General features: G+C 42.0%; 1 protein-coding gene and 1 pseudogene across 2 annotated transcripts; one reads left to right on the top strand and one right to left on the bottom strand.

The window, feature by feature from the left end:
* Positions 1-7,547: 7,547 nt before the first annotated feature.
* LOC311591929 (elongation factor 1-alpha 1-like) lies at positions 7,548-9,071 on the top strand (annotated as a pseudogene). The gene has a single exon. The product of its transcript is annotated as an elongation factor 1-alpha 1-like (transcript).
* Positions 9,072-11,105: 2,034 nt separating this feature from the next.
* On the bottom strand, positions 11,106-11,584 carry LOC311591967 (large ribosomal subunit protein eL42-like). The gene has a single exon (XM_084771815.1). It carries the CDS (start codon positions 11,500-11,502, stop codon positions 11,272-11,274), a length of 231 nt encoding a protein of 76 aa, XP_084627941.1. The 5' UTR covers positions 11,503-11,584; the 3' UTR covers positions 11,106-11,271.
* Positions 11,585-22,229: the final 10,645 nt, after the last annotated feature.

Genomic DNA, 22,229 nt, shown 5'->3' with positions numbered 1-22,229 from the left:
GCCTGGCAGTATTCTAAGTACCTTCCTAGCAGTTAAGCCATTTATTCTCCATAGTAAACTGAAAAGGAAGGTGATGCTTCCTTCACTTTACAGAGAAACACAAAACCTGCAGCCTGACTCTAGCCAAGAGGCTGCAGGTTGTGCACACTTACCCACTCCTCATGTTGACTTGCCACAGCCATGTCCCCACATCTGTCACCTTTATGGATTTCAGCTTTACATACACAGACTTGTATGAAAATAATGATTTACCACATTTTACCTACAGGAGAAAAACATATTACCTTGTTTTGAGAGCAAGAACGCTTTCCTCTTCTTTCTTCCTTTCTTTGTTTCTTTTTGGGGGGCTTTTTTTTTGTTTTTTGATACTGGTTTCTCTTTGACTATCCTGGAACTTTCTTTGAAGACCAGTTAACCTCAAACTCCCTGAGATCTGCCTGCTTCTGCCTCTCAAATCCTGGGATTAAAGGCCTGTGCTACCACCACCCAGGTGAAAAAAATTTTTTTCGTAAGTGCACCTAGTATGAAACAATAGTTTTAATCTTCAATAAGAGAAATAAGAACCCTGATTGTTGTAACTTTTACTGCCAAAGTGAGAAAGAGAGAGAAAAGAAGAGGGAAAGAGAGACAGAATCTGTTATCACAAAAACCCTTTTCTAAACAAAAGATAAAGCTTACCTTGAGTTGATGAAAAATCACAAGAACATTAAGTTGCCAGGTGGTTTTTCAAGCATTTCTTCTCCCAAGAGCCTTGGACATATCTCATCTCAGGGACCAAAGAAACAGAGTCCTGGAGGCTCCCGAGATGTCCCTCCAGGATGTGGCGGAGACCAATGCAACCCACAGTCTCTTCTCGGGAATCCCCAATGACTTCACTTCTTTAGTAGCTATCTCCTGAGAACCTATCACCTTTACGTCTCTTATACTGTTCTTGGGACTAGAGATACAGAAGTTAGGAAATAGAAAACATGACTTGATGAAGGTTATATCCTAGTGAGATAGAACAGATGAGAAGAGAAAAATAAGTAAACAATATAATTATAGGTAATGTGTGCTCCGTGAAAAATAAAGCAAGGCAGTAAAATGAAAAGGGATGAGGGCGGAAACGGGCAAAAGTAACTAGAGTTGAGATTGTTCTGTCTAGGAATATGACCTTTGAGCAGATACACACACACACACACACACACACACACACACACACACACACACACACACGATCCAAGAAAAAGAATCCTGAGAAAGAAGACAACTTGTGCAGTGGTTTAAGGCAGGCATTGGTTGATGCTTTAATGAGTCCCAGGAAGTGGAAAGCCTGGTGGAGAAACGCAAGCAATCATGAGAGATGAAAGAGAGGAAGGTTGCAGCAACTTGGGGAATGTCCAGTACTCCAGTCTACCAGTATTTCAGCGTGACTTTCACGGAGGCCACTGGATATTTCAAGTAGAGCAATATCTGGCTTTGTGTTAGAACGCTGTACTTGACCGTGGCACAAAGAACATAGTCAGAAGTGAGATGACAGCCAGGAGGCTGGTGCTTCAGGGTGAAGACTTATGACCCGGGAGTCAGACTCACATCTCTGCTTATTTCCACCTTCCTTCTTTTCCTCCCTGAAGTTCAGTTATGTGGAGGTCTGTGTAGATGTGAGGGGAGAAACGTGATGTTCCTGTATAATGTATTATTTTACTTGCTTGTTCTTGTTAAAAATAAATAAATAAAGCCCAGGTAGTTGAGGCTGTTGGTGCAGCTGAATAGGTAGACTCCCTGGCCATCGTGTGCAAAGCCCTTGTTCAGTCCCCAGACGTGATGACACACCCTTGTGACAATAGGACTTAGGAAGTAGAGGCAGGAGGTTCAAAAGTTCAAGGCCATCCTCAATTATGTATGGAACTCAAGGCTAGCCAGGGCTATATTGAGACTCTGTTTTTTTTTTAATTGTCCAAAACTATTAAGCATACTCTGCTATGCTTGCAGGTAGGAGGCTAGCATAATTGTCCTCTGGGAGGCTTCACCAAGTTGTGGATTGAAACAGATGCTGAGACCCATAGCCACACTTTAGATGGAGCTTGGGGAATCTTGGAGAAGAGTTGGGGGAAGGATAGAGGGACTTGGAGGGGACAAGAACGCCACAAGAAGACCAAAAGAACAAGGCATGGTGGCGCACACCTGTAATCCCAGCACTCAGGGGAGCAGAGGCAGGTAGATCTCTGTGAGTTCAAGGCTAGCCTGGTCTACAAAGTGAGTCCAGGACAGCCAAGGCTATACAGAGAACCCCTGTCTGAAAAAAACAAAAATAAAAGAAGAAGACCAAGGTCAACAAGGCCCATGGGAGTTCACAGAGACTAAACCACCAACCAAAAAGCATACATGGACTGCACCTAAGACCCCTACACATATGTAGCTAATAGGCAGCTTGGTCTTCATGCGGCCCCCCTAGCAAGTGGAGCAGGGCTGTCTCTGACATGGACACAGCCACCTGCTTTTGGATCACTTTCCCCTAGCTGGACTATCTTGTCTGACCAGGAGCAGAGGAAGGATGTAAAATGAATAAATAAATTAACTAATGAGGAAAAAATGTCCAGTAAGATAGCTCAGGAGGTAAAAGCATTTGCTTCCAAGCCTGATGATCTGAGTTCAATTCCCCAGAGTCCACATGTGCTCTCTGACTGTCATGTGACAAACACACACACACATACACACACACACACACACACACACACACACACACACACACACACACAATCTCTCCTGGGCACACATTCATTGAGTATTAAATAACTAAATGCTTAAATTTTTTAATATAATATAATAAAAATAGTTGGGCAATTTTGTTCTCTGAATTCTTTTCCTAAAATAGATATTCAGTAAAAAATTTTATCTGTGAGAGATATTAATAAGATGGAAGCTATTGAACCAAATTTTTTTGCTTAGTGAGGTGCTTACACTTTTACTCATCATTGTTTCCATGTTACAGGTGATGAAAATGAGGCTTTAAGAGTTAAACAATCTTTCTGCCAGGTGCCGGCTGCTTGCTGTCGAGATGGGCAAGCTCCTCAGTCTCCTTGTCTCCTGCTAAGTAGGGTTCTCAGCTAGAGTCACCCCCATATCCTCCCAGAAGCCTGCCCTGTTGTAAGTGTCCAGGCTGTCTCAGAGATGCCCCAGGCCATGGTTTCTCTGCTCTCTGCCACCCCTCTATCCTCTTGCCTACCCCACCTCACCCCACCCTGCTCTCCGCCCATCAGACCCCATCCTCATTTCCTTCAGCCCTCTCTTTCCTATCCTGTTCCTTCTCTTCAAGCCCTTCCTTTGTTTATTGTGTTTCCACTTCTCAGTGAGATTCGTGCATCCTCCCTTGAGCCCTCTTCGTTACTTAGCTTCTTCAGGTCTGTGAATTGTAGTGTGGTTATCCTGTACTACATGGCTAATATCTGCTTATAAGTGAATACATACCATGTGTGTATTTCTGGGTCTCACTCAGGATGATCTTTACTAGTTCCATCCGTTTTCCTGCAAATTCCATGATTTCCTCGTTTTTAATAGCTGAGTAGTATTCCATTGTGTAAATGTACCACTGTTTATTTATTCTTCAGTTGAGGGACATCTGGGTTGTTTCCAGTTTCTGGCTATTACAAATAAAGATTCTATGAGCATAGTTGAGCAAATATCCTTGTATGGTGGAGAATCTTTTGGGTATATGCCCAGGAGTGGTATAGCTGGTTCTTGAAGTAGAGCTATCTCCAATTTTGTGAGAGGCCATCCTCTAACCAAATAGGACTCCTAGTAGAGGGAGGGGAACACCAACCTGCCCCAAAAACTTTGACCCAAAATTTACCTGCCTACAAGATGTGCAGGGATAAAGAAAAGACAGAGATTGAGGGAGGGCCCAACTAATGCCTGGCCACACCATGCAAGAAAGTCAATCCCTGACACTATTAACGACACTCTGCTATACTTGTAGACTATACTGTACTTGCATAGGTATCCTCTGAGAGGCCTCACCCAGCAACAGATCGAAACCGATACTGAGACTCACAGCCAAACTTTGGGGAGAGCACAGAGAGTTTTTTGGAGAAGTGAAAGGGAAGATAGAAGGGCCCAGAGGAGCTCTGCAAGAAGGCCAACAGAGCCAACTAACCTGGGCCCCAGGGGGCTTTCAGAAACTGAAACACCAACCAAGGAACATGTATGGACGAGACCTAGGCTCCCTACACATATGTTCCAGATGGGCAGCTTGCTCTTCGGTCTTGTTGTGAGTTCTCTAGTAAGGAGAGCAGGAGCTGACTCTGACAAGGACTTTCTTGCACACTTTTTGAGCACTTCCCCCTGATGGGACTCCCTTGCCAGGCCACTGTGGTAGAGCATGCATTCAATCCTGATGGGACCTGACATGCTGAGAAAGACAGGTGGCGGGGGCTTCCCTTTTCTGAGGGGTCGAGGAGGGGAGATACAGAGAAGAGGGAGGGAGAGAGGGAAGGAGGGATGAACTAGGAGGAGAGGAGGGAGGGATATGATTGGGATGTAAAGGAAAAGAAAAGAAAAGAAAGAAAGAAAGAAAGAAAGAAAGAAAGAGAGAAAGAAAGAGGCAAGTTCATGAAAACTGAGAAAATGGTGCTGGTCCTAGCTGAATGCAACGCAGGACACAAAACCCTCATCATGAAGAATACTGATGCTGGCACCTCAGACTGCCCTTACAGCCATACCCTGGTGGCTAGAATTGACCGCTATCTCCCAGAAGTGACAGCTGCCATGGGAAAGAAAAAAAAAAAACACCAAGAACTCAAAGATCAAAGTCCTTTGTGAACATTTATAACTACAAACACCTCATGACCACAAGGTACTCTGTAGATATCCCGTTGGACAAGACTGCTGTCAACAAGGATGTCTTTAGAGACCCAGCTCTAAACTCAAGGCCAGGCAGGAGGCCAAGGTTAAGAGTGAGGAATGAAGACAGAGAAGAACAAATGGTTTTTCCAGAAGCTTCACTTTTAAGTATGCTTTTGTTTCCATCGTTAAAATAATTTTTTTAAGAAGAGCTAAACAAACTGAGCCAAGAGTGGTGGCACATACCTTTAATCCCCGCACTGGGGAGGCAGAGGCAGGTGAATCTCTGAGTTCATGGCCAGCCTGCTCCACAGAGAGAGTTCCAGGACAGCCAGGGCTACACAAAGAAACCCTGTCTTGGGGGGGAAAGTTAAACAACTGCCTGGATGGTGAAGAGACGGCTCAGTGCTGCTCTCCCAGAGAACAAGAGTTCTGTTCCCAGCATCTGCATCAGGCCATGCAAAGCTCCAGGAGATCCAGTGCCCTCTTCTGGCCTCCAAGAGTGGCTGCAGTCGTGTGCACTCACGTACATATACACATAATGGAAAACAAGATGAAAATAAAAACATTAAGAAGTTAAACAACTTGGCCAAAACTAGCTATCTTAAAACCAGTATCTCTGGGACTGGAATTCGATTTGATTGATATCTAAGCTGTACCCCACAGCATCCTGTTTTTGGTGGACACAGTATGTGCAAAGTTTGGTTCAAGGATCAACAGTGTCAGCAGCACCTAGAACCGTGGTTCTCCAGATCTATCCAGCTCTCAAATACAGTAAGTTTGCTTTGTTTGGCTTTGTTTTCTGAAATAGGTTCCCATGTCGTCTGATCTCAAGCTCATGATGTAGCTGAGGAGAACCTCAAGCTTAGGCCCCTCCTGCATCGGCCTCAGGAGGACTAGGATTGCACACTGGCATTACCATGCTAGGCTTCAAATATAATGGCTTTTTATTAAAATGTAGCCAATAGGCAGCTCGGGCCTCATGTAGGTCCCCTAGTAAGGGGAACAGGGACTGTCTCTGACATGGACTCTGTTGCCTGCTTTTTGATCATTTCCCAGGCCACAAGGGAAGAGGATGCACCCAGTCCTGGTACAACTTGATGAGCTGGGGTGGGTGGATGGGGGATCTCCCTTTTTCTGAGGAATAGAGGAGGAGGTGAAGGAAGAGGGAGAAAGGATGGGACTAGGAAGAAAAGAGGGAGGGGGCTACAATTGCGATGTAAAGTAAATTAATTAATCAACTAATTAATTTAAAAATTAATAAATCAACTAATTAATTAATTTAAAAATTAATAAATACAATTTTTAAAATTCCTTACCATTACTAGGTATAAATTTATACTCTATGAGACCAATTCTCCCCTTTTTTATGTCTTCTTGCAATACTGTTTAAATCTTCCAAAAGTGTTGATATTGTAGTGATCAGAGATAACCTGTTTGGTATCTGATGTTTTAAAAGCTTGATTCTGTTGCTTTGCTATTGAAAATGAGCCTTTCAGGGCCTGGAGAGATGGCTCAGAGGTTAAGAGCACTGGCTACACTTCCAAAGGTCTTGAGTTCAATTCCCAGAAACCACATGATGGCTCACAACCATACATGAGATCTGGTGCCCTCTTCTGGCCTGCAGGTGTTATATGCAGGTAGAACACTGTATACATAATAAATAAAATAAAATATTTAACAAAAAGAAGGAAAGAAATAAAAGAAGGAAGGAAGGAAGGAAGGAAGGAAGGAAGGAAGGAAGGAGGAGAAAGTGAGGCTTGCCCAGCCCTTACTCAGGTGACATGAGAGAGTAGGCCTTGAAGATGTGAAAGCAGGAGATCTGGCCCTGTCCTTCACCATTTGGGAGAATCAACCCACACCTGGGGGAGAGGGGGTGGTGGGGGCATAAGCATGGGAGAGTTGGCCCTGCCACCTGTCTGCCATGTGTTGCCATGGGTGATGAAGAGACGCTTTTCCCCTACTTTGCCCCTCAACATCTGTGGAAGGCAGGATTGCTGGCCCCCAGGATAATGAGAGCAGGAGAGCTTTTCCTGTCCCTCACTGGCTGCAGCACTCAGGAGAGTGAGCCCTGCACCTTGCCTGGACAGCAAAGCAGAGCTGGTCTGGTGAAGGTGCTGGTTAACCAGCCTTGAGAGTGTGAGAGCATGAGAGCTGGCCCTGCCCTCTGTCAGCGGAGTCATTGGGTAAGCTAGCTGGGACAGTACTGGAGAACTCGCCCTGGTGGTGTGGGTACAGGAGAGCCGGATGGCTGACTAGTTCAGCTACCACCCAGGCCTAGATCTAAGGCTTTCAGCTGGCCCACAGCAACATCTACCACATAGATTAACTGCTGAAACACATGGAGGGGCTGGTCATGCAGACCTAAAGCTGCAGGATCTCTGTGACACAGGGCAACAACAGGATATCCCAGAGGAGTCCCAGTGAGGATCCAGTATTGATAGTGTAGCAGAAGCCAGAGGCCTTGAAACAGATCAGTGACTCATTCCAATGAACATTTGCAAATAAAAGATGGGTGTACAAAACAGTATACTGTGGGACACACTGTAACACACCACAGCTTCCACAATGAGATTTTTTTTTCCTTTTTGGGGAGAGGCTTCAAGGGAGGAGGAAGATACAAAGGGACAGAAAAATGGGACTGGGGTGCGTGACGTGAAATCACAAAGAATCAATAAAAAGTGAAATCAAAACAAAAAAAGAAAGAAAGAAAGAAAGGCTTTTTCGCAATGGGTTTGCCGTCAGAATGCAGGTGTTGTGAAAACCACCACTGATTCAAAGCCAAAATGGGAAAGGAAAAGACTCACATTAACTGTGCCATCATTGGACATGTAGATTCCCACAAGTCCACCACAACCAGCCACCTGCTCTACAAATATGATGGAGTCGGCAAACGAACCATCGAAAAGTTTGAAAAGCAGGCAGCTGAGATGGGAAAAGGCTCCTTCAAGAATGCCTGGGTCTTGGACAAACTGAAGGCTGAGCGTGACATCTCCCTGTGGAAAGTTGAGACCAGCAAATACTATGTGACTACTATTGATGCCACAGGACACAGAAACTTCATCAAAAACATGACTACAGGCACATCTCAGGCTGACTGGTATCCTGATTGTTGCTGCTGGTGTTGGTGAATTTGAAGCTGGTATCTCCAAGAATGGGCAGACCTGTGAGCATGCCCTTCTGGCTTTCCCCCTGGGTGTGAAACAGCTGATTGTTGGTGTCAACAAAATGGATTCCACTGAGCCACCCTATAGCCAGAAGAAAGATGAGGAAATCGTTAAGGAAGTCAGCATCTACACTAAGAAAATTGGCTGCAACCCCAATACAGTAGCACTTGTGCCAATTTCTGGTTGGAATGGTGACAACATGCTGGAGCCAAGTGCTTAATAAGCCTTAGTTCAAGGGATGGAAAGTCACCCGCAAAGATGGCAGTGCCAGTGGCACCACATTGCTGGAAGCTTTGGATTGTATCCTGCCACCAACTTGTCCAACTGACAAGCTGCTGCAACTGCCCCTCCAGGATGTCTATAAAATTGGTGGTATTGGCACTGTCCCCGTGGGCTGAGTGGAGACTGGTGTTCTTAAACCTGGCATGGTGGTTCCCTTTGGTTCAGTCAATGTCACAATAGAAGTCAAGTCTGTTGAAATGCACCATGAAGCACTGAGGGAAGGTCTTCCTGGGAACAGTGTAGGCTCAATGTAAAGAGTGTGTCCGTCAAAGATGATAGACATGGCAATGTTGCTGGTGACAGCAAAAATGACCCACCAATGGCAGCAGCTGGCCTCACTCCTCAGGTGATTATCTTGAACCATCCTGGTCAAATTAGTGCTGGCTGTGCTCCTGTACTGGATTGCCACACTGCTCACATAGCATGCAAGTTTGCTGACCTTAAAGAAAAAATTGATCGTCGTTCTGACAAGAAGCTGAAAGATGATGGCCCTAAATTCTTGAAGTCTGGTGATGCAGCCATTGTTGGTATGGTCCCTGGCAGGCCCATGTGTGTTGAGAGCTTCTCTGACTACCCTCCACTGAGTCATTTTGCTGTTTGTGACATGAGACAGACCGTTGCTGTGGCTGTCATCAAAGCTGTGGACAAGAAGGCTGCTGGAGCTGGCAAAGTCACCAAGTCTGCCCAGAAAGCTCAGAAGGCTAAATGAATATTATCCCTAACACTTGCCACCCCAGTCTTAATCAGTGGTGGAAGAACGGTCTCAGAACCGTTTGTCTCAATTGACCATTTAAGTTTAATAGTAAAAGAGATTAATGATGATAACAATCGTAAAACCTTCAGAAGTAAAGGAGAATGTTTTGTACACCGTGTGTGTGTGTGTGTGTGTGTGTGTGTGTGTGTGTGTGTGTGTCAGTTTTAAGTTATTGGTTTTCAAAATCAGTACTTTTTATTCGAAACAACTTGATCAAAAACTGTCACAGAAATTTGAGACCCATTAAAACAAGTTTAATGAGAAAAGAAAAGAAAGAAAATGAGGCTTGCTATGAGGTTTGTTTGTTTGTTTGTTAGAAATATTTTATTTTTAGTTCTGGAGGTGTAGGGTCTGCACATGTGATCTCCTAGAGTTGGAGTTACAGGCAATTGTGAGTCATCCTATGAGGGTGCTAAGAACAACACTCCGATCCTCTGTAAGAGTGGCACATGTTCTAAACCACTGAGCTGTCCTTCAAGATCGTGCTGTGAGATTTTAATACATATTTTCTTAACTAAGCATCTGTATATAATTGAAGCTGACTCCATAGCAATAGCTAACACATTTTTTTGTGAAATCACAGAAAATAGATATATTTCAGACATCATGGGTCACACAGTCCCTGTCATAACCACTCAGCTTTACAATAGTGGAATAAGTGGAAGCTGTGGCAGCTGGGTGTGGTGATGCATGTCCATATTCCAGAACTCAGGAGGCAGAGCCATGAGGAGCTCTGTGAGTCTGAGGCTAACCTGGTCTACATATACTTTGAAGAAAATGGCTTCATGGAACCGAGAATTTAAAAATTTTTAAACTTTGAAAAGGAATCTTTACTGAAATACATGGTATGTTTCCAGCATCTGTTTTATTCTTCATTTATTACTGTTAACAGTGGTTTCTCCATTGTGAACAAACATATATTAGTAAAGACTTTTTCCTATTTATTTTTTATTTTACTTGTTTTTTGTTAGATTATTTATCTGAGTTATTTTATTTAGGCACACATTACTATAAGAGCCTGTCTTGATAGTACTTTTTCTAAATCCCATAAGTTGCAACATGCTTTAGTAGTTATCTCATTATTATTTTGAAATGCCCTAACAATTTCTTCACTCATGCTGATTTTCCAAAAGCATGTTCCTTGACTCCCATAGAGGTGCCAGTTTGCTGAAGTTCCTCCTGATGATTTCTGTATTTCTATCATGGAGTATGCTTGACATAATTTTAATCTTCCTCCATTTTGTTGCGACTTGTTTAACAGCTTAATGTATGACCTCTCCTGGGGAACGCTCTGCGTGCAATTATGTGCAGTCTATTAGGGCCACTTGGCTGAGACACTAGCTTAGATCTGATGTTTCCGTGTTATTTTCTGCCTGAGTGGTCTGCTTGTTGCTGAAAGTCAGAAGTTAGTCTCTTACTGTTGCTACACAGTAGCTTTTCTCTTTAATCATATGTCAATATTTGTTTTATGCACTTAGATGATCCAATGTTAGGTGCATGCATCTTCATAATGTGTCTTCTTGAAGAATTGAACCTTTATGACTATGTAATTTCTTTGTCACCTCCTTTCACATTGTCTATTTTGTCTTAAGTATAGCTACTGTCCTTTCTCCTTCGATTTTCAATTGCAAAGACTATCTTTGTTCATTCCTTCTCTTTCAGTCTATGTGTTTCCTTATGAGTGAGATGAGTGTTTGGTTGTTTGCTTGACTGTTTGGCTGTTCGGCTGGTTGGTTGGTTGGTTTTTCAAAAAGACAGGGTTTCTCTGTGTAGTCCTGGCTGTCCTTGAACTCATCTACCTGCCTGTCTCTGTCTCCCAAGTGCTGGGATTAAAGGTTCACCACCACCACCACCCAGCTCTAGTCTTTTTTTTTTTCTTCAGACAGTACATAGTTGAGTCATTTTCCCCATCCCTCCAGCTACTTCATATCTTCCAGTTTCAGAAAGTCATACACTGATAGTCAGACTAATTGTTAAAAGGTAATGACGTGCTACTTGCATTTGAAATGTGTTTGCTGGTTTTGTATGTATCTTCATTTTTTTTCTTTTTCTTTTTCTTTTTTTTTTTTTTTTTTTTTTTTAGCAACACTAACAATAACTTTATTTTTTAACTGGTGATGTTTCTGCGGCTTCGGTATTCTCCTCCCAGACAACTCAGTTCTAGAACTGGATCACCTGGCCCTTTCTCTTCTTGTCGCCTCCCAGTTCAAAATGCTTGCACCTCTTAATGGCCAGCATCCTCTTGGATCTTCAGTTGGGCTCAACACACTCAAGCCTGAGCACGATCTTCTTCGTGGTTTTGGCCTTCTTTCTGAAAATTGGCTTTGTCTGGCCTCCATAGCCGCTCTGCTTGCGATCATAGCGCCGCTTCCCTTGGGCGTACAGGGAATCCTTGCCCTTCTTATACTGGGTCACTTTGTGAGGCTGGTGCTTGCCGCATTTCTTACAGAAAGTTCTTCGGGTTTTAGGTACGTTGACCATGTTTGCACTAGAAGTGTCTGTGTAGTCGATGAAAAGCGAGACTCGGCGTCCGCGTTCGCCACCGCTCAAGAGCCGAACAGGAAAGGGCTATCTTCATTTTGTTACAGTTGTTTATTTACCTGGAGGGAGACACATACAGAGATCAGAAGCCAGCTTGTGGCAGTTGGTTCTCTCCTTCTATCATGTGAGTTCTAGGACTCAAATTCAGGTTGGCCAGCTTGGCAACAAGTGTCTTCACCTAGTAAGCCATCTTGCCTGACGTTTGTAGATCTTTCCTTTTTTCTCTCTGTTTTCCTTGGTGGTTAAGTAATTTTCTCTAGTGGTATACTTTCTGGTTGTTTTTGGTTTTGGTTTGGTTGGTTGGTTACTTGGTTGCTTGCTTGCTTGCTTGTTTTAATGCATATAGGTATTTTGTATGCACGTATGTATGTGTACTATGTGCATGCTTGGTGCCCTTGGAGGCCAGAAGAGGGCGCCAGATTCCCCTCAAGTAGGAGTAACAGATAGGTGTAGGTCACCAAGTGGGTGCTGGCTATTGAACTTTGGGTCCTCTGCAAGAACAGCCAGTATTTTAACCACTGAGCCAGCTCTCCAGTCTTTTGTTTGATTCCTTCCTTAATTGTTTTATGTAATGTAGGTGTCTGTCCTCATCTCATAATTATAACAGGTTATTTTAAGTTCACAACATTCAACTCTGATCACAAAGAAATTACACTTTTCCTCTACTCCTCCACCAGCATTTTGAGTATTTACCATCACAATTTACATCTTTTATATATTATGTCTCATTTAACAAGTTATCTTGTTATTGTTTTAATTTTTTGTCTCATCGCTTTCATATTGATGATATAATTTAAACACGACCTTCATGCATAAGACTGTTCTAAAGTTTACTGTTTACCTTCCGCTCAGTTTTTCATGTTTAGATACTTTGTGATCTCAGTGTTCTTTTCTTTCAGCTTCATCGCCTACCTGTGGCATTTGTCATGACACAGGTTGAGTAGTGATGCATTCCTACACTCCTGTTGGTCTAGAAAAGTCTTTATCTCACTTTAATTTCTGAAGAGTGCTTCTCTGAACACAGTGTTCTTGCATGGCATGGCTTTCTTTAACCTTTAACATTTTGAAAATGTCAGCTCATTTTTTTCATAATCTAGAAGGTTTGTGCTAAGATGTCTACCATCATACATTTTGTTGTTGTTGTTGTTGTTGTTGTTGTTGGTGGTGGTGGTGGTGGTGGTGGTGGTTTCCAAGACAGGGTTTCTCTGTGTAGCCTGGGCTATCCTGGACTCACTTTGTAGATCAGGCTGGCCTTGAACTCACAGTGATCCACCTGCCTTTGTCTCCCAAGTGTTGGGATTAAAGGTGTGTGCCACCACTGCCAAGCACATGTTAAGACTCCTTCATGCATTATTTCATTCCTTCCACATGGTGTTTTTCATATGTTTTTTTTACATTTGATCTTTGAAAGCTTGATTGACTATTACTAAAGATATTGCAGCCTTCATATATTTATATAACTTCCAGAGTTTGATGTTTTTGGCTATTACATATGTGAATATTTTCCTTTGTCTTTGTCTGGTCCCTCTTTAACATCAGTAACTTCAATTATTTTTGGGTTTCTTTGTTGTTGTTGTTGTTGTTGTTGTGTTTGTTCTTCAAGGCATGGTTTCTCTGTGTAACAGCCCTGGCCACCCCAGACTTGATTTGTAGACCAGGCTGCCCTTGAACTCACAGAGATCCTGCTGCCTCTGCCTCCCAAGTGCTGGATCAATTTTTTTTTTATCTTTTAATTCTGTCCAGTAAATCTGGAATCTTTGCCATTACTCTTCATTCTTTTTTTCTTACTTCCCTATTGATGATCATTTTCAATTAATGTATTTTCCAGTTCGCAGATTCTATCTTCTACTTGGTCCTTTGTAATTGATGTTCCTTGTTGCATTTTTTTTATTTTGTTCGTCACATTTTTCATCCAAAGGATTTTTATTTTATTTCATTAATTATTTCAATGTCTGTTAAATTTCTCTAATAAATGTTTGAATTACTTCCTGTATTTTCCCAAAATTTACTGAAACATTTTAAAGCAGCCATTTTGAATTCTCTGTCAAGCCGCTCGTTCACCTCCATTACCTTAAAGCCAGTCACTAGTACCTTCTTTGGTCCATTTCATGAAAAGTAGAAAGTCAGCAGTCTGGAGGAACGAAAGGAACTTCAGGCAACAGGAAGAGTGGAGAACGGCAGGGCATTAAAGGACTATGCTTAAAGTACGTTATATACTTACATGAAAGTGGCCTAATGTAACCAAGAACGAAGGAATTTTAAAACTTTCTAAAAGATCCTCCAATGAAATACATGATACTTTTCCGGCATCTTCCGAGATGAAGTCTTCTTTATTCTTCGGTTGGCACCCTTTGCGGATTTCTCTGATTACCCACGATCCTTGCCATGTATAGCTGCCATTCAGTCATGACTTTTCTCAGTCCAACAGCTCAAAGGGAGGGGGCACCCTCAGTCACAACTTTTGGGATTTTCCTGAGCAGTTTTCTTGCCTCTGTGTTGCTAACAGTTAGATTTCCATGAGAAAAAAAAAATCCATAAATCTAGGGAACCATTAGTGTCTTCTTAGTCACTCCCCCCCTTCCACACCCCCCCCCCCCGCCTCACTCATAAGTTTACATGTTTATATAAGGAGCTTGGGTCAGATGCTTTGGGAAAACTAAAATGCTTAATAAATGGGAAAACTGATTACGTCTATTGTACGCAATTATCAAGTAGTGATTCCCTAACCTAAAAGATGTCCGTGCCCCGAAGCTTAGGTGGTTTGATCAAACATACCTTCCAGATGATATCACAATAGTAATGAAATGAACATGCATAAGCATTTACACTTGTAAATAAGTATTTGTAATAAGCTTGTAATAAGTATTTACATTTAATTTGATGGGTACAGAAATAGAGTGTCGAGAAACAGTTGAAATGTAGAACACGGAAAAGATTAAGAGGAGTCGGTATTTTGACGGTATACACAGATGACCCTCAACTTACAGTGATATTATCCTAATAAACCTAACACAAGTCATAATGCATTTAATTCATCTAGCCCCCTTAAACACACCCAGAATACTTATTTTAACATACAATTTGACAAAAAAAATAACCGCCTATCATAAAAGCTATCTGATTGTGAAGCATAACCTGTTCCTACAATATATCGAATACAGTAATTTACAGACTACAGAATCAGCGGTTTTCTTTTGCAGTCATGGAATGATGTGGGGCTGGTTGTTGGAAGAAGTGGGTCCCAGTATGATGGCCTCAGTCTTTGTTGTGGACACCTATACACGATGTCTTTGTGTGATACTCAGAGAAAGTGAAGTTGTACATCAGATCTCATGATTATCATCAAGATTTTCCTCAAGGTTTTGATCTGCAGCTGACAATCACTCCCTAGAACTATTTCCTTTGAAGTCTTTATTCCCTGTCCCCTTATTTCATTTTCCACTATGGATTATCTGGGTTACTTAATTTCTGCCAAAAATAGTATAAATGAATAGCCATGTTGGAAACAAGGTTAGATTCATCAGCAACTCTCAACATTCTCTGTGTCGTAAGAATCTTACAGCATTCCCTCTGAACAGCATAGTAGTTGTGACAGAGCTAATAGTATGCTGTGTCTTCTATAAGTACTGTTCCTGTATTATCTACTTCCACGAGTAGTCCGTGGGGAGAGGGATAGTATTGCTCACAAATTGCAGGCTAGGAAAATGGGGATTAAAAAAGAAAAGTAACTTACTCAAAAGCATACAACTGGTGGGTAGCTGAGCCAAATTTTTAATTCAATGATGTCTAAATTCAGACCTGCTGCTGGTGTGTGTGTGTGTGTGTGTGTGTGTGTGTGTGTGTGTGTGTGTGTGTATGTGTTGCCCAGAGGTTGACATCAGGTGTCTTCTTCTATCACTCTCTGCCTTATTTTCTGAGACAAGGTTTCTCTTGGACACCTGAAGTTTTCTAACTTATCTAGACTGGAACAGAGATCTTCCTGCATCCACCTTTAGCTCGGGGATTACAAGTGTTTTATCCCAACTTTTTACATGGGTGCTGGGCATCCAAACTCCCAAACACTTTGCCAGCTGAGCCATCTCCCCAGCATCTGGCCGGCCTGATCTTCTATCCATTTGTATTCATTGCCTCAAACCCTCACTTTGAAAATTATTCTACCCAATTTTAACCTTTAAAAACAATAAGCACCGGGTGGTGGTGGCACACTCCTTTAATCCCAGCACTTGGGAGGCAGAGGCTGATGGATCACTGTGAGTTTGAGGCCAGCCTGGTCTACAAAGTGAGTCCAGGATAGCCAAGCCTACACAGAGAGACCCTATCTCGGTAAACCAAAAAACAAAATAACAACAACAACAACAAACCCACCACAACAATAACCAAAAAACAAAGAAAAAACAATAAGCAAATAAACAAATGATTTTTCAAGTGCACCAAGTGGAAACAGTAATTTGTTTTGCCCCCAACTGACCTCATCACTGAAAACATGAACAAGTTATTAAAATACCATCCCTAGGGAAAGGGTACCAGTGGAATAGCCCTGATGCAATTTAACTCTTGGGTACAGTGTTTCTCATCTTGTTGAGTTCTGCTTCCCAAGCTGACCTCAGTCATCTCAGGGGACCAACAATGGTTTGTTAGCCAAGATAGTTATGATTGCTGTTTAATAATAATTTCAAGTCTGAAATCTAGTACAACTTCAAGGGCAAGTTCTGAGCTACAAAGGTGTCATAACCAAAAGCCACTTGTCACCATGAACAAAGAAAAGGGTAGAAAGGAATACACATGTACAAGAGCCAATGGAATAGGAGTTACATCTGGCTTTTAAACGCTTTACCATCTTGCTGTCAAGTAGCAAGATGTGTGATCTAGAAGTGGTCACCAAGCCAGCCTGGAGATTTGACATGAACACAAAAGCCTTAAGGTACAGCCCTTGAGTTTTCAGAATTTGGCCAAGGATTCTTGTAAACTCATAATGTATTAAAGTCCAAAGGAGTCCTCCAAAAGGTAAGACTCTCATCCCTTGCTTCAGATTTTATGTTGGGAAAATCCTGTGGGTGCCTGCCATTAGCCCAAGGCTTGGGTAGCCATTGGCCGGGGTACAGTCTGAGTGTGGAGCTGTGCAAAGAAGCCATTGCCTAGTTCCTCCTCAGAAGCAGCGTTTGATACCAGGAAGCTTTCTAGGAACTCAAGGACTGTGAAGCCATGCCTGTCAAACTAATGCCATGCCGAAAGAAACATCTGTTCCCAAAAAAGTAAGAGGTCACGCGCAGTAAGTCAGATAAAATATGCTCACCACTAAATCAGCCCTGAAATAGAGACATGGATATGTTCAAGGGCTCCTCTACTTTTTAAAAACATCCACAAGCTGGGCTTCTTGGCGCACACCTTTAATCCCAGCGCTCAGAGAAGCAGAGGCAAGCGGATCACTGTGATAAACCCCCCCTCCTTACCCTCCCTTCCCGTGTGTGTGTGTGTGTGTGTGTGTGTGTGTGTGTGTGTGTGTGTGTGAGAGAGAGAGAGAGAGAGAGAGAGAGAGAGAGAGAGAGAGAGAGAGAGAGCACTTTCAAAATTCATGAAAATAAATATTAAGTAAGTAGGTAATGGAAAGAAGAGAAGAAATGCACCTGAAACTCAGCACTCAAGAGGCAGAGACAGGCAGATCTCTGTGAGTTTGAGGCCATCCTGGTCTACAAAGCGAGTCCAGGACAGCCAAGGCCACAGAGAGAAAACCTGACTCAAAAAACAAAGCAAAACAAAACAAAACAAAAAGAGTGGAAAGGAAATAGAAAGTCAAAATCAGAATGACTTTTTATCTCACTTGTTTTAATTATTTTTAGGTGTGTAGGTATTTTGCCTGCATGAATATAAGTGCAACATGTGCATACCTGGTGCCCGCAGAGGCCAGTATAGGGCATCGGATTCCATGGGGCTGGAGTTACTAATGGTTTTGAGCTGTCATATGTGTGCAACGGCACTCCTAACTGCTGAGCCAACTCTCGAACTTGAAAATCAACATGCTTTGAACCCGGCCTGTAATCCTAGCACTCAGGGAGCCAGAGGCAGGTAGGGGCAGAGACAAGACAAAGGACTTAGTGTTAGCATAGCCCAACTGGTGAGTTCCAGGTTCCATGAGAGACTCTGTGTCATGGGAATAAGGCAGAGTGCACATATGTATTCATATAGCACAGCAACACACACACACACTTTTATATAAGCTATTATCTTTTTTTAACAACACAAGGTAATGTAGCAAACCAGAAGTGAAAGCAAGTGAGCCACAAGCTCTCTTCCAGAAAATCCAGGATAAGCTGCCATATATTCTATGAAATCAGAAGGTCTTTTCATCCCCAGGACAGACATGAAGGACTCAATGAATCTATCCACTTTCTGAGCAGTTAATAGATGCTAGGCGCCCTAGATTATATTTCTTACAGATGTTATTTCATTTGCACCCAACAATATCCTTATAGTGAAGTAGTGAGGTGCTAGTCTGAGGAGATGAAGTAAGCTGACTTGCAAGATTACAGAACTATCAGAGGAATTCTATCACACCCCATGTAATTCCAAGATAATGTAGATCCATGTAATTCTACCATCTTTCCTAGAAACATCACCCCTTAATTTATATAATATATATAACCGTACATATGAATCATACATACACAAATGAAATTACATCATTCAGTGGTTCTCAGCCTGTCGGCTGTGACCCCTTTGGGAGTCTCATATCAGCTATCCTGAATATCATATATTTAAATTATAATTCATAACAGTACCAAAATTATGGTTACAAAGTAGCAACAGGAATAATTTTAAGGTTGGGGATGACCACAACATGAAGAACTATATTATTAAAGGGCCACAGTATTAGGAAGGTTGAGAACCACTTCATTATATAATCAAGAAGGCAGTTTTATTGACCTGAAACCACTGAGATCTTCTTTGAAGTTTTTAGTAAAATAAGGTTTCTTTCATTATATCCTTTCCTTCCTGTGATTAAATGCTGACTACAAATCAAAATTGACAGAAACTAACAAGGTGAGATGTGTGCCATGATATTTAAAACTGAACTTAGTTAATGGTGCTGTGCCATTGAGCCCTTGGAGGAGATGGCATCCCTGTCATCTGTCAGTTTCCTTTGGCATCTTTTGTGTCTGAGTGACTAATTTTTAAACTGATCCTTTTTTGCAATCTTGGACAAATCAAACACTCTCTTCCCTGGAGGTAACCTGCGAAATTCTCACTCTACAGGCATCGGTGAGTTTATAAGCCACTGGCCAACTGGTACAAGGGTGAAAACAATGGGCCAAGAACTTGTAAGCTGTTGTTCTTGGTTCATGCTAGTGAATAATCTTAAGAGATAATAATAAATCATCTTCCTTAAAAAAAAAAAAAAAGGAGAGGCCTCTTGGGAGTTTTTCTGAGCTGTATCTGTCTCAGAAGAAATTGCCTGCTACTTTAGGCATTTTCTTTAAAAATAATGAGAGAAGCTATTTCAAGTCAAGATTCCAGACTTGAAAACTTTGGGGAATTGTGTCTTGTGTTGGTTGATGCTCAATCCACACTCTAAATAAGCACACCTAAAACCTTTGCGTTCAAATGCCTTAAGCAGCAGCAAGACAGTTTACGCTCCTAGGAATTTAATGATCAGCTACAAAGAGGAATGAAACAAAACATTTACTTGAAATCTTACAGAGGTTTTTATCCTCCCTAATTCACACAAACTTTTCTCCTATACTAAGAAATATTTGTTTTGATATAGAAACTATTGCCCCCAATTTTTGAAATTAAAAATGATCTTTTAAAGATCCTGTAACCAGGATTGGAGAGATGGCTCAGAGGTTAAGAGCACTGGCTGTTCTTCCAGAGGTCCTGAGTTCAATTCCCAGCAACCAGATGATGGCTCATAACAACCTATAATGAAATCTGGTGCCCTTTTCAGGCATCCATGTAGTCAGAACACTGTGTACATAATAAATCAATCTTTTAAAATAGAAAAAAGAAAGATCCTGTAACCTCATTTTTCCAGGAAGATGGTCTTGTACCTATTAGATCCCAGAGTATAACACATTCAAACTCAGGGAGGGTCGTGGACTCAGCATTAACCCGAGGTTTATGTAAAGAATGAAACTGGCACCGCTTAGGGCTGTGTGTTTTCACCATGCCCAATGTATGGCTCAATACTTTGCTATCATACGGTTAGAAATCTGTGTCTGAACATTCTGGATCATGCATGTAGTTGGCATCTGTGTTGCAGTGGCAAGAGCTCTTATATATGCGAAAATTAATTCCGCTTCCTTATATCACCTAACTTACAGCTTTGCATCAGCACCGTGCAGGAGGGGAAACTGTGAATGTGAAGAATTTTCCTAAGGAAATGGATACGGGTGACAAACCAGCATGCTTGGGTTCTCTTTGCCTTAGTGAAGTGCCCTAAATTATGCGGTGCTTTTAGATGGTTGTCTTCTCCTTTTCTTTAGACTTTGTAAGGAAATGAAAGCTACGTAGTTGTAGAAATACAATTACTTGGAAATTAGGTACATTTATGTCTAAAACGGGGACATCCTGAGCCTAAGGAAGCTGAAGAGAATACGATAGAAGGCGCCACAGAGGCTTCTCATCTCTAAAATCTGGGTGAACTGAGGAGCTCGTTGTGCATGAGTTTGCTTTAATTTCAAGATAGTGTTCTGATCCTGGAGTTAAGATTGAGTCAGGTGCTTCAAACCCTATCACCTAATGAAAATTCCCGGGCATTTCACAAGCCATCAGGTCCCAGCTCACAGAGGACTCTCTCTTCTTCAGCTCCATTGTCTGTCATGAAGCATAAACCACTCCCCCTCGACCTCTTACCCTGGAACAAAATAGTCTAATGCTTTCTCCTTGCTCATTAGAAGACAAAGAACAGAGGTTTTTTTCTGCTGCATTGGCAAGGCAGTGCTTACTGGATAAGCCAGTCTAAGCTTTGACAGTAGCTTGAGCCTAAACACACTGTAACCTAACATTTTGGTCCTCCGCTCTTAGTCGTATTTTCCCCACAGTGACCACCTATAGTTTTTCCTAGGGCTGAACAGTCACCAATCACTCAGCAAAGCAACTTAACAGGTGAAGAATGAGGTGGCATAACATAGCCTAAGGTTAAACAGAAATGCTGGGTAAGCAAATTGATCAAACCATGGCTTTCCTGTATCATAGTTCTGTAATTTCAGAGACTTTATTCCTTTTCTTCCTTTATTTCTTATTTACTCATTTATTTATTTAGAAGTAAACATAGAGACAGTTTACTGAGAAAGGGAACATTTTCTTGAGAACAGAAGTGGGCTAGTGAACTGCTGGGAAAAGCATGGCCCTAGAAGCGCTGGGCCACACCTCATCCACTTGCGTGTCATTTACCTCTCCCGTCTTTGTCTATAGCTGACTTTTCCTGAGCTTGCACTATTCCCTGTATAAAGTGCAGGTGGGGACTGGCTTCCAGTCTTTTTCTGTCAACTGACTTTTTTTTTCATGTTAATCTTGATTGTTTTTATCTTCTACTTTCCTGCCACAATATCTTCAAAAAGGAAGATAATGAACACTTTATTTGCTTTTCCAAAGAATAATCAGTAAGTTCCTAGATTGTGGTTGCCTATTCTATCCTTTGGGAGAAAGTTTCTGTGGGGAATCTATTCAGGGTTAATAGATATTAAGCAGGGATGGAGAAACGGCTCAGGGGTTAAGAGCACTGGCTGCTCTTCCAACGGTCCTGAATTCAATTCCCAGCAACCACATGGTGTCTAACAGCCATCTATAATGAGATCTGGTCATCTTCTGATATGCAGGCAGAACATTGTATACATAATAAATAACAAATCTTTTTTTTTTTAAATAGATGTTAATCATTGTGGTCACCTCTCAGTATTCTTAGTCTTGTTAATAGAAGAATTTAAGAACAGAGTCAGAAGGAAGTTCAAGGATAATTTCATTATAATTTAAAAGAAAAGCCCCACAAGCTTTAAATTCATTAGCTAGCAGGAGGAGAAAGATGGAGAAGAGGAAGAAAGCCATGCTGTTTGGAGCTAAGTTCAGCAATGAAGGTTAGCCACAAGGCAGACAAGCACCTGCATGACAAGGGGGCACTGGGAGATCAAGAGAAAAGGAAGAAACCAAAGTGTCAGAGAAAGCACGTGCAGCAAAGAGACAGAAAGGAGAAAGGGAAAGCTAGGCCTTCTGAGTCTCTGACTTCCTTACTCTCCTGGAAATGCCTACGTGTGTCTCCATCCATTAGATGGGCTTGGTGACTATGCACACCTACGGAAGGAGTGTTACGGAGTAAATGAATAAATGCATAATAAAGCATGTTTCAGCTGGGTATATGGCACACAGCTGTAATCCCAGCACTCAGGGGCAGAGGCAGGCAGACTGATGTGAGTCTATGAAGCGAGAGCTGGACAGCCAAGCCTACAAAGAGAAACCCTGTCTTGGAAAGAAAAGAAAAGAAAAGAAAAAAGCATGTTTCTTATGCCTAGCATTCAACAAAAATTAAATGGCAATTTTTCATAAGAGCTCCTAGCCTCAGAATCCCAGTCCCAATTTGGGAAAACCAAAAACTGTAATTGGGTACAGGATATAGTGATACAAGAAAAGGCAATGCGATGCCAATAACTCATATTATGATGAACAACTTCAGAAGG

This window comes from Acomys minous (assembly GCF_964271855.1).
Source record: "Acomys minous genome assembly, chromosome: 2".
Taxonomy (NCBI): Eukaryota; Metazoa; Chordata; class Mammalia; order Rodentia; family Muridae; genus Acomys; species Acomys minous.
This window is presented reverse-complemented; position numbering and strand designations above follow the sequence as displayed.

Excerpts from the sequence above, each read along its gene's own strand:
- LOC311591967 (XM_084771815.1), bottom strand. The coding sequence starts at position 11,502 with ATGGTCAACGTACCTAAAACCCGAAGAACTTTCTGTAAGAAATGCGGC.